At 42.0% G+C, this 13,170-nt stretch overlaps 1 protein-coding gene across 1 annotated transcript in view; it reads right to left on the bottom strand.

Annotated features, from left to right (window-relative positions):
* Positions 1-802: 802 nt before the first annotated feature.
* The window catches only part of PNPO (pyridoxamine 5'-phosphate oxidase), a 13,220-nt gene continuing 852 nt past the window's right edge, over positions 803-13,170 (bottom strand). Inside the window, exons 2-7 of the mRNA XM_070727415.1 lie at positions 12,495-12,619; positions 12,296-12,395; positions 10,890-10,943; positions 6,298-6,426; positions 4,463-4,533; positions 803-1,765 (exon numbers count right to left, since the gene is read on the bottom strand). Of these exons, the coding sequence (XP_070583516.1) occupies positions 1,600-1,765; positions 4,463-4,533; positions 6,298-6,426; positions 10,890-10,943; positions 12,296-12,395; positions 12,495-12,619 (645 nt within the window). The 3' untranslated portion in view covers positions 803-1,599. The remainder of the gene's footprint in view (positions 1,766-4,462; positions 4,534-6,297; positions 6,427-10,889; positions 10,944-12,295; positions 12,396-12,494; positions 12,620-13,170) is intronic.

Raw genomic sequence — 13,170 nt, 5'->3', positions numbered from 1 at the left:
AACTGTATTAAGGGGTCGCAGCATTAGAAAGGTTGAGAACCACTGCACTAGTTTCTCCTAGTTTCTGGCTCAGAAGCTTTAACCACTACATCAAACTGCCTCTCTAGTACAGAATGCTATAAATACCCTAGAACAGGGGACAGGCAAAGCTGGCTCTTCTATGACTTGTGGACTTGCAACTCCCAGAATTCCTGAGCCAATCATGCTAGCTCAGGAATTCTGGGAGTTGAAGTCCACATGAAGAACCAACTTTGCCCTAGAACAGTGACGGTTTGCCAAAAGGGTGTGTGTTCACGTGCTATCATGTGTGCCCTATACCCCTTACCTCCCTCCACGCATGTGTGCTCTCCCGTGCTGTTCCTGTGCATAATCCTCCCATCCCCACCCATGCGCACGGCCTCACTAAAGCCTGGGGTGGTGAAAAAATGGCCAAAAAAATGGACTGGTTTTTGCATTCCGGAGGGTTTAGGGAAGCTTTCTGAAGCCCCAAAGTGCAAAAAACAGCAAAACGGGCAAACCGTAAGTGCATTTTTCGGTTTGCCCTTTGGGTACTATTTTTGCACTCTGGGACTTCAGGAAGCTACCCTGAAGCCCTGGAGTACAAAAAACAGCAAAACGGGCAAACCGGAAGTATGTTTTCCAAACTTCTGGTTTGCCTATTGGGCATTTTTTTTTTGCACTCTGGGGCTCCAGGGAAGTTTCCATGAAGTGTCCATGCAGTGGTTCCCAACCTGGAGGTAGGGACCCCTTTGTTTCACAGGGGTCACCTAAGGCTATGGGAAAAGACAAATTTCTCATGGTATTAGGAACTAAAGTTTCTATTTTGGCACCTTAGAACATACATTGCTGAAAAAAATAATAAAGGGAGCACTTAAACAACACAATATAACTCCAAGTAAATCAAACTTCTGTGAAATCAAACTGTCCACTTAGGAAGCAACCCTGATTGACAATCAATTTCATTTTGTTGTCGGCACATTCAACTTTGTACAGAACAAAGTGTTCAATGAAAATTTTTACTGCTACTGTGTTATTTTGTGGGTGTGGCTTGATGATTATGTGACTGGGTAGGAGTGGCTTGCTGGCCATGTGACCTGGTGGGAGTGGCTTAAACGATCATCATTGTTCAAGTGAACTGTTAAGTCCTCAATTTACAACCTCACCAGTGTCATTCAGATCTAGGATTTATTATCCGAGTGTCCCCTTAATGTTTTTGAGCAGTGTAGATTTACAATATGAACTACAAAACTAGGCCACTCTATTATGTTCATACCAGTGCTACCTCCTCTCTGGAAAGTATTTTGGGGGTGCAGGTTATGGTTGTTGAGAATTCAACCCTTTTCATTAAGATTCTTCCACTCTTACATATTCTCAGGATAATTTGCACTGAAGAAACCCTCAATTTGTCCTCACCAAAAACTGTGACATAAAATAGGTGAATAGTTAAGGACTAGTCCAAAGTTACTTATGGTTGGCAGAAATCTGAATTGCAGGTCTTCTTACTTCAGACCCAGGATTTTATTCTCTTGGTTTTTCATCTTCTTTGTCTCGGGGAAGGTTGTCGTGAGAGATGCTGCCAAGACAAATCCTGCAAGCTGTTTAAGGAGCGAGCCTCTCATATACCCAGTTGCCCTCCCCTCTGTGAGTGATAGGGTCCAAGGTTGTGCTGCTGTCCTGGAGATGTCGGAAGACGATGCGGTCATGTAAGCGGTTGGTCTGGCCCTGCCAGAACTCTATGACTTCTGGTTTTAAGATGTATCCTCCCCTGGAAAAAAACAGCACCACAGCAAGTTGCTGGTTATGACCCCTAAAGCCGTAAATGGCATCGGACTAGAATATCTCCAGGACCGCTGTCTGCCGCGCGAATCCCAGCGACCGATTAGGTCCCACAGAGTTGGCCTTCTCCAGGTCCCGTCGACTAAACAATGCCGTCTGGCAGGACCCAGGGGAAGAGCCTTCTCTGTGGCGGCCCTGGCCCTTTAGAATCAACTCCCCCCAGAGATTAGGACCGCCCCCACCCTCCTTGCTTTTCGAAAGCTCCTGAAAACCCACTTATGTCACCAGGCATGGGGAAATTGATATGCCCCTTAGCTACTATGGTTTTTTATGTATGGTTTGTTAGGTTGTGTGTTTTTTATAATAAGGGTTTTAAATTGTTCTTTCAACATTAGATTTGTATATTATGTATTGTTGTTGTGAGCCGCTCCGAGTCCTCAGAGAGGGACGGCATACAAATTAAAGATTATTATTATTATTAATAATAGTAAAAGTAAAAGTTAGATTTTATCTACAAGTTGTAAATCCAGACTAGGCTGAACGATTCAGGCCAGGTCGTCACAACCAATAAGACAATGGCTTGAAGGCCAAATGAACATGCCCACAAAGGCATCATCCCGTTAAAGTAGGGAAAACTTATCTCCTTTTAACAGAAATGGACCAAGAGGGGGAACATAAGCAGGGAGAAAATGGCCATCTTATCAGGGTCTCTGGAAAAATATAGATATTTCAGCATTATCTCTCTTGGCAATTCTAAGGAAAATATCTAAAGCAATTCTAAGGAAAATAAAAGAAAAGAATGTAGAGGGAGGGAGAAGCATAAAAAAGTCCAAAGACTACACTTAGTCAGCAGATTGTCCATGGCATAAACTTAACTTAACAAAAGCAAGCCATGACTTTGTGACTTCTTCATTCATCATTAACACAGAACTAGAGGCATGGCTCACAAAAACACTTGTCAATGGCAATAATGAACCCTGGACAAAAACTTTGTGTCTATGCAAGAATCACTGTATTACTGGACACAGAATATTGCCCAGAACTCAGTTATCCATTACAGTGATCCCTCGAGTTTCGCGATCTCGATCTTCGCGAAACGCTATATCGCGATTTTAAAAAAATATTAATTTTTTAAAAAACCACTTCCGCGTTTGGCTTCGGGAGTCAGCTGGGAAGCGGCGCGGCTGTTTTAAAAGGTCGCAGCCGGCCTGGGGGGCTTCCCAGCACCCCCCCGAACCCCCATCCCGGGTTCGGGGGGTGCTGGGAAGCCCCCCAGGCCGGCTGCGACCTTTTAAAACAGCCGCGCCGCTTCCCAGCTGAGTCCTGAAGCCAAACGCCAAAGGCGAACTTCCGTGTTTGGCTTCAGGACTCAGCTGGGAAGCGGCGCGGCTGTTTTAAAAGGTCGCAACCAGCCTGGGGGGCTTCCCAGCACCCCCCCCGAACCCCCAACCTGGGTCTTCCCGGCCGCCCACGCAAAGGGGAAACCCCGGCTCCTCGCTGATGCCCACCGCCCGCCCGCCCGCCCGCCAGCAAGAGGGGGAAGACCCAGGGAAGGTTCCTTCGGCCGCCCAGCAGCTGATCTGCTCGGTAGCGCAGCAGCAGCGAGGAGCCAAATTGGGTTTCCCCTTTGCGTGGGCGGCGGGGAACACAAACTCCACCATCTACGCATGCGCGGCCATAGAAAAAAAGGGCGCGCATGCGCAGATGGTGTTTTTACTTCCGCAACCCTACATCGCGAAAAATCGATTATCGCGAGGGGTCTTGGAACGGAACCCTCGCGATAATAGAGGGATCACTGTAATCTTAAATTCTGAAATAAAATAATTTTCTGGTCCCTATGATGAAAACAATATTTGAAAGAGACGATAGTGAGTGCCATGCTTAGATAGGAATTAGAATAAATTGGAATTTGTTTTTATACTCCTCTTATGCAAAACGGAAATGACAGAGTTATATAAATAAATTTGACATAATTATAAAAGTTTTCTAGCTTCCTCTGAAGTGGAAACTGAATTACAAAAATATGGATTTGAGGACTCTATCTAGGAAATACCTATACTGTATATCCAAATGATAATCCAAGAGAATAGTTATGGTACAATTTTCATATCAGCTTAAAATCAAAAGTGATATGAGTGGTGTTAACAATGGAGAGCCATTTCAGTTTGTTCCACTCCACACTTGTTTTGTCACAAACTAAGGTTTCCAGCTATCCATTGTTATAAAGTAGTCCTTGACTACAAATGGAATCACATTTTCTATTGCTAAGCAAGGAGATTGTTTAAGTGAGTCATGTCCAATTTTATGACCTTTTCTGCCAAGGTTGCTACATGAATCACTGCAGCTCTTAAATGAATCATACACACATTAAGAGAATCAGGTTTTTCCTCCCATTGACTTTTTGGAAGGCTGTAAATGGAAATCATATGACTCCCCCCCAAATACTGCAATCTTTAAAAATACACGTCAGATTTTTATCATTTGATTATGGGGAAAGTTGTAAGTATGAAGATATAAGTCGTAAATCATTTTTTTTCAGTGCAGTTGTAACTATGAACAGTCGCTAAATAAAGTGTTGTAACTACCTGTAACCATTCTGGTTTCAGAGACCACAATGACAGTGAATTAATGATGAATTCAGAGTAGAAACACCCATTGCAAAAATGCACATGAAGGTCCAACTCACCAATATGCTGGCTTAGGCACTTTGGTATCTCGATATATCTCCTCTAGTTCTGCATTCTTCTTCCTTAAATACTAACAGAAGGGACATTACTATGAAGTCATCAAGCAGATCATCATAACAAGCAAAAAAAGAAGAAGTTTGGTATTATAAGTTGCTAATGGAGCCTTGTACATATACTCTCATAGATTACCAAGGTGCAGATTTACTTTTTAGGACTATCATCCAGAGGTGAGTTCCTTCTGATTCAAACCAGATCGCCCGAACCATTAGTGACCCTCTGGTTATGTAATTTTGGTGTCACGGATCTGGTTCTGTCTGTGCCGGTCCTTGTGCACCGCCATCTTTTTTCTGTAATTTTTGGCATTTTTTTTCGTTATTTTTACGGCTTCTCCTCCTCCTCTTCTGTGGCCCACCCGCCCACGGGTGAATGTCAACCTTTATTTCTTCATCCAAAGCACAGCTGTGCAGCTCCTCAGTTGTGTTTCCGCCCAAAACCATCTTCTGAGCATGCATAGAAGAAAAATTGCCAGAATATGCAAAACATCGCAAAGTGCACCGGTAACGAAGGTAGGGGGGGACCCACCCTTGCTACCATCTATCATAAAGGAGATTACACCTACACTGCAAAAGCATAGAGAGTATGTGCTCATTATTTTACATGGATTTGCAGGCCACTGATGGTGAGCAAGCATATTGTGCTATCAATGGGTCTTGGTATATTTTTAACTTCTGAAAGGCTGACCAACATGCATTAAATCTGTTTACATTAACTTCCACATTCTGAGCTCTCTAATTTGGAGGGGGCGGGGGAAAGTCATAAAAATATATATATCTCAGAGATCAGTTGCAGGTTTTGTGGTTAGTCTGTCTTTCTAATGTTCCATCCATTACTTATAACAGAGTTACAATGACTGTCTACACAAGCACAAATAGGCAACTTATCATCCATGATTTGGCTAGCTCCCATCACAAAGGACTATTTAGGTTATAACATCTGAAGGGTGCTAGATTACCAACTAACAACTAGATTACCATCACAAAGTGATTCAGATTTCACCGTTCTTTCCTTAAACCAATGTTTAAAATGAAATTCCGAAGAGCCTCGGTGGTGCAGTGGTTAGAATGCAGTATTGCAAGCTACTTCTGCTGATCACCAGCTGCCAGCAGTTTGGCAGATCGAATCTCAGTAGGCTCAAGGTTGACTCAGCCTTCCATCCTTCCAAGGTCTGTAAAATGAGGATCCAATTTGTTGGGGGCAATATGCTTAATCTCTGTAAAGCCACTTAAAGAGAGTTGTAAAGCACTGTGAAGCGATATATAAATATAAATGCTAAAATGTAATTAAATCGTTCTGATGAAGAATATCCATACTGAACAATTCAACATTTATATCCATTTTATGTCCATCCAATTTGCTTTTGGGGTTATCTCAATTCGTCAAGCTTATTATAATTACTTTTTATCCCATTTTTAAAAAATCAATACTTCTTCCTCTACTTTTCAAGTCTCTGAGAATGTTTGGCCCAAGAGTAGGAAGGACTTGGCCAAGGTAACTCAGCTGGCTTTCGATGCCTATGGGGGACCTAGAATTTAGTCTTATGATTTGTAAGCCAACAGCTTCACCACTACATAAAACTGGCTCTTTTATTATAAAAGTTTTATAATGAAAAGAATCATGGTAAGCAAATTCAAGGAGACTGACTGAATATGTGATTGGGGGGAAATGTATTGTAATCCTACATGGAAAGGCCGAAATGTTTCAATATTGGTATTCCCTCCCCCACCCCTCAAAAACATGTAATTGAAAAAAAACACATGGCACTACCATTCCTCACCTCTCTGTCTGCAATCACTGAACTTTGACGGCTCACAACAGCCCCAATTTGACTACTTTTTGGGCGCGAATGAAAGTATTTCTCCGATTCCTGCTCTGGAAGCCTTTCTACAGAGCCTTCAATGCGTACCTGCAGGAAGTATATTTCAAGGGGTAAAATGAGAAGCAAAGTAAGGATGTGCTTTTGTCACAGGATAGGTAGATTTCCATAGGCAGTGTTTCTCAACCTTGGCAACTTGACGATATCTGGACTACAACTCCCAGAATTCTCCAGCCAGCATTTGCTGGCTGGGGAATTCTGGGAATTGAAGTCCAAATATCGTCAAGTTGCCAAGGTTGGGAAACACTGCTATAGGATTAAAATTATAGCTCTCCTCAAATTTCATCAAAGGAAAAGGGAATGAAGCCCCCCCCCCAACACCAGAGTTTAATTTAATATAATTGATTTATATGCTGCAGAATCCCATGAGACTTAGGAGGGCTTACAACATATAAAATAATACAGAGATACAGTGCTAAGTCAAATATAAAACAATACAAATGTTAAAATCCCAATAAAACCAGTCAATAAAAACCCTAAAGTACATTGTACAGTCATATGCTCGTGCATACCAAACAATCATTGTTTGGCCATGACTAGGTGTTAATTCTCATGGCCCCTAGACCTACCGGCAGAGCCAGGTCTTCAAGGCCTTTCGGAAGGCCAGTACGGTGATAGCGATACTGATATCAGGGAGGCAGTTGGTTCCAAAGGGCTGGGGCAGCCACAGAGGAGGCCTTCACCCTGGGCCCGCCAACCTTCACTGCTTAGTTGATGGGACCCGGAGAAGGCCAACCCTTAGGAGACGGTCCCGTAAATAGTCTGGTCCTAATGTAGGGTTTTATAGGTAAGTAAGTAGGAAAACCCATTGAGATCAAGCTTTAACCTTTATAGTCCTTAAGTTACAATAGTAATGGCACCAGAATTTCCATCAATAATCATGTACTGATAAAGCTTGATGTCACATGACCACATCATTTAGCAACAGCAGAATCCCTGTTGCCATTGTTAACTGCACCCCACTGGTCATTAGCTGAAGACTCATCCCGATCCAGACCATTTCTGGCTTGGTCCTTCCCAGCCTCAACCATCTCTTCTTCTCAAGCAAGGAACTACATCCCTTACTTCAACCCCCGTAAACTGCTTTTTCCCACTAGCCATCTCTGGCCTTCTGGCCACCTGAATCCTGTTTTACAAGGCGGAATACAGCCACAGAAACCCATGGCTCTGGGGTTGCTTGCCACACTGCAGTTCAGGGGATTTTTGGTCCACCTGGTCTTTGGGAAGCACCTGAGCCAAAGCTGACCCAAGAAGCTACAGCACACACACACTCCTTAGCTCAGCCCAACTGCTAATGTGAACTCTCAGCAACCCTAGTTCAACAATGTGATGCAAAACCCTGGTCCCAGCATCCCTAAGCTCTGCAGCCCCATATGACTTTTGTTGCCTTCTTTCTCCTGCTGCTGCTGAGGAGAGGCCAAACAGGCCCTCGGCGAGGAAGCTGCTGCCTATGTGAAGGTGTCTTCCCTAGGAATTGCAAGGAAACTGCCACAATTCCAAGTGTTGGTAATGACCTTTAAAGCCCTACATGGCATTGGACCAGAATACCTCAGGAACCGCCTTCTACCGCACGAATCCCAGCGGCCGATAAGGTCCCACAGAGTTGGCCTTCTCCGGGTCCCGTCGACCAAACAATGTCGTTTGGCGGGCCCCAAGGGAAGAGCCTTCTCTGTGGCGGCCCCGGCCCTCTGGAATCAACTCCCCCCGGAGATTAGAACAGCCCCCACCCTCCTTGTGTTTCGCAAGTTACTTAAGACCCACCTGTATCGCCAGGCATGGGGGAACTAAGACATCTACCCCAGGCTTTCTTATATTTCACATTTGGTGTGTATGTGCTGTATGGTTTTTAATTGTTGGGGTTTTTATGTATTTTATTATTAGATTTGTCCCATTGTTATACTGTTTTTCATTACTGTTGTGAGCCGCCCCGAGTCTTCGGAGAGGGGCGGCATACAAATCTAATAAATAATAAACAAACAAACAAACAAACAAACGAGGGTGCCTGCAGTTGCTTCACACAACTCCAAGCCAGGTAAGCTAAGTCAGCATGGAAAGAAGATGGAAGGTCAGTTGAAGGCAGCAGAGGCTGAATTTTGCAGGGGGACCAAAAGGAAAGAGATGGGGGAGAGAGATAGGTGTTTGGGAGTGAAGGAACATCCCTGTGGTCATAAGTGCAGGCAGGCGGCCAAGTGCCCAAAGTCTAACCACATGACCACTGCAATTTCCATAATTTCAGGGACCAGGCTAAGTGCCATACATTCGGCACCATCATGGCTTTAAACTGTTTGCTGAACAAATGGTTGTAACTCAAGGACTGCCTGTTTTGCCACGGAGAAATATCTTTTATTTCTTATCTGATTCCCTAAAATGAACTAACTGAATATTCATTCTCCAAAGCTGCAGCCTATCAATTATGGATACTACTACTACTACTACAGTACTACTACTACTACTACTAATAATTTATTAGATTTGTATGCCACCCCTCTCCGAAGACTCGGGGCGGCTCACAACAACAATAAGTACAGTAAACAATGACACAAATCCAATTAATAAAAGTAGAATTAAAGCCCCTTAATATTAAAAGCAATCAATACTGCACAGTCATACCATTCTCAAGTGCTATAGTCAGAAGAGAGGGGGGAATTAATCCCCCCATGCCTGGTGGCATAGGTGAGTCTTTAACATCTTGCGGAAGACGGGAATTGTGGAGGCAATTCGAATCTCCAGGGGGAGTTGATTCCAGAGGGCTATTTCTTGGCTTGCTGTTTACAGGCCAAAGGAAGATAAAATAAAGTCCTTTGGTCCTATACACTTTCTGAAGACCAACATTAGATCCAATCAGTAAAATCATTACTTTATTTTCAGAATCTCCCAGTCAGATCAAGAAGAGTAGGAAGATGTTTCTTCTCAGCATTTTTCTTAAATGATAGTTTCACTGGCACCAAGCCTTGGTGGTGCAGTGGTTAGAGTGCAGTACTGCGAGCTGCTTCTGTTCACCAGTTCAAATCTCACCAGGCTCAAGGCTGACTCAGGCTTCCATCCTTCCGAGGAGGGTAAAATGAGGACCCGGAATTGTTGGAGGTGATACGCTGACTCTGTAAACCGCTTAGAGAGGGCTGTAAATCACTGTGAAGCGGTATAAGTCTAAGTGCTATTGCTAAGCTAAGAAATTCTGAAACAATCTGAAGTACTTCAGAATCATCACCTCTGTTGTGGTTAGCTCTGGCCCAGCTCCTGCCCCAAAGGATGTGCAGGTGGACGTGGGGGAAACATCCACATGCCGCAGGCCTGTTTTGCTCCCGATGGAATCTGCCGACGAAGCCTCCTCTGACCAAGGAAGCGTGAGTGACAGGGAAGAGGGGAGTTTGGCAGACAGCCCAGGAGATCAATCATCTGTATCATCCCTGGATTCTGAACAAGAATTAATGACACATCCACGCATGCGTAGAGTGATGCTTAGGAGACAACAACTGAAGGATTATTACAAGAGAAAATGAGGCCATCTGTGTTTGGGTGGGGCTGCTGTAATTAGTGCTACAGATAAAAGTGCAACCAAGTGTTTGAGCCTCATGGCAGTTTATCTGATTCATTGTTTCGTCAAGATCGTGGTTTTTGTGCTGTTCAAGATTGTGTGTGGACTCTCTGGACTTGAAACTCTCTGGAATTGACTCAATTTCCCAGTTATTGGGTGAGCAATTGGACTGCATTTAACCTGTGCCTTGTGTGTACCAGAAAATTCCTTTGACATTTAAAAAGGGAGCTGTTTCTGTTTTTCTGTTTATAAAAACTTTTGTGTTTTCCTTTTATTGTGTGATGTGTGTCTTCCTGGACTAATTACCCTGTAATTACGGGCGGTTGAAACACACCGGCAGAACAATCTCTAAGTCTGAAAACACAAATGCAATTCTCTAATAAGATTAGGAGTCAACTTTTCACACTGAATAAATCAGAGGGAAACAAACATTGGCTGCAGCAAGGTTTAATCATCTGCTGAAGTCTTCACTTTATACAAATTTACCTTTATACAAAGGTAAATTTGAAAGGACAATCTGCGATAACCTTTCTTGAAGTCTTAGCCTCCAGAAAGTTCAAGTGTGACTACCAGGTTTATTTATTTATTTATTTTTAATTAATTAGTACACACACAACATAAACAAACATACAAAAAGCATGATTTATTTACAACTCCATTTCTGTCCGAAGTTCTTCTTGGAGATATGTACATTGTTTTGTTAATGATATGATTGCTTCTTCTTTATCTGTACTATAAATATGATTTCTTCTACTATTAAACTCTTAAAAATATCCCTGTATAGTTTTGCTTCATTTATCATTTCTTTCTTTTAACCACTTATAAAATTGATCCCATATTTTGTAATAGTCCAAATCCTCTTTCCCTTTCAATTTCCTTGTGAGCAAAAACAAATGGAGTAACAAGTTCTTCTCTCTCCCCCGCTACCTATATTAAAATAAAAGAATACTCATTTTACCTGGCGATTGAGAGGCTCCCAATAGAAGACCATTGAAGCAAATGGGTTGGAATCCTATAAATAATGAGAAAGAGGAATATAAAACAATTGGGAGTGGAAACTATTATTGTCCTTTGAATAAAAGACACCTCTGAAATCTCTAAAAGTGAGACGGAGAAGATAATTGAATGTATTTTAAATTAGTTATTTAAAGTTTTTAACATTAGATTTGTATTTATATTGTATTGCTGTTATGTTGTGAGCCACCCCGAGTCTTCGGAGAGGGGCGGCATACAAATCTAATAAATTAAATTAAATTAAATTTGTGTCCTAGGAGAGAAATATCTGCTCTTACCTAGGATTGAACTCTCAGCCTTTTGAGTGGGAGATGAATATCTCCACCACTAGGTCACCATGCCATTCTCGTGATTTATATACATAAATTATATTATATAATTTATATGCGGTCCAAGGTAGTTCTTCATTCAATGTGGCCCAGGCAAGCCAAAAGGTTGAACATTCATGTTCTATAGTGCCTTCATGGAGTCAGTCAGTCAGTCAATCATTCATTCATTCATTCATTGAATTTATAGGCCAGTGTTTCCCAACCTTGGCAACTTGAAGATATTTGGACTTCAACTCCCAGAATTCCCCAGCCAGCAAATGCTGGCTGGGGAATTCTGGGAGTTGAAGTTCAAGTATCCTCAAGTTGCCAAGGTTGGGAAACACTGTTATAGGCCACAAATTTATAGCGGACTCAGGGCAGCTTACAGCAGTAAAATATTTACAAAGTTAAAATACTGTACCCCAATAAATAGAATAAAAACATGTACAAAATTAAAATCCAATATAAGCAGCATGCAGTCATCACTCATTCATACTACTGGCTGGAGCGAAGAGTTCTTGCTCAACAGTTCTTGCCTGCCAACATAAGTTTGTTTTCAAGGCCTTTCAGAAGACAGGGAGAGTGGGGGTGGTATGAATCTCTGGGGGGTCATGGCTAACAAAAGCAGAGATAGGCAAAATAAGCAAAGTTCTCATCTTTCCTTGAACTGCATATAATAACTAGAATAGAATAGAATAGAATTTTATTGGCCAAGTGTGATTGGACACACAAGGAATTTGTCTTGGTGCATATGCTCTCAGCGTACATAAAATAAAATATACATTTGTCAAGAACCATGTGGTACGACCCTTAATGATTGTCATAGGGGTCAAATAAGCAATGAAGAAGCAATATTAATAAAAATCTTAGGATATAAGCAACAAGTTACAGTCATACAGAACAAAATTTTTACTAATTTGTTGCTTCCCTTCCTCATGCTGTCTTCCTGTCCCCAATGTATAGATCATTTTCAAACATAAGACATTCAGCTTATGAGCTTCAGTCTTTCTCCAATAATTATTTTTCATAAGGCAACTCTCACCAGTTCCCTTCCTTTTCGGCTCTCATGGTTGGTAAAGAAAACAAAGCCTTCCGGATTAAATCCTTTCAAAAGCAGCATCCTCGCAGAAGGTCTCCCCTCCCTGAGAAGAGATAAAAAATCAGAAAACAGAAAGAAAGATAAAACACAGATATAGATAACAAAGCAGCAGAAAGATAAGCCATGCGGATGCAAACCTTACTTGGTACAAGTGGCTAAACACATAGCATTGACTTCTCCAATAGATGGACACTTCATGGCCTCTTCAAACCATGCAGAGAATTGCTTAATGGGATTAAGGGAGGTGAGATGTTTCTCCTCAAAAGCCTACAAGGGTGGAAGTAAAAACGAAGTGTGTATTTAGCAATCCCTTTCAATCTCAAGTACCAATTTCCTCTTCCTTGAAATAAGGCTGGTCTATCTTCTTTCATCCATTCCTACTGCTTCTTCTATTTTGATGCAATACATTTTTTTAAAAGTGAGGTTGAGATATCCAAAATCTGAATAGCTTCTCTCTCACACACACACAATTGACAAGTTTCTAAAATTCCACCTTCTACAAGAAAATGAGACTTTGCTGTAGTAGTTAAGGTGTTGGCTAGAACCTAAGAGTCTAACTATTCTTGCTTTAGGCATGAAAAAACAGGCTGGACAACTTTTGATCCAATCATTCTCTCTCGGTAAAATTCATCTCATAGACTTGTGGGGAAAATAAGGGGAAAATGGAGTATTGGTAAGTTTGTCACCTTGTGTGTTTGTATAAGAAAAAAGCTGTGATAAAAATCTAAGCAACATAAATTTGTTCTTGTTGACTAGATTTTTATAGATGCAATTGTAATGCAACAAGGAAAAGGGGAACTGAATTCTTCATAATAGAA

The sequence above is a fragment of the Erythrolamprus reginae genome, chromosome Z (assembly GCF_031021105.1).
Source record: "Erythrolamprus reginae isolate rEryReg1 chromosome Z, rEryReg1.hap1, whole genome shotgun sequence".
NCBI classification, from domain to species: domain Eukaryota; kingdom Metazoa; phylum Chordata; class Lepidosauria; order Squamata; family Dipsadidae; genus Erythrolamprus; species Erythrolamprus reginae.
This window is presented reverse-complemented; position numbering and strand designations above follow the sequence as displayed.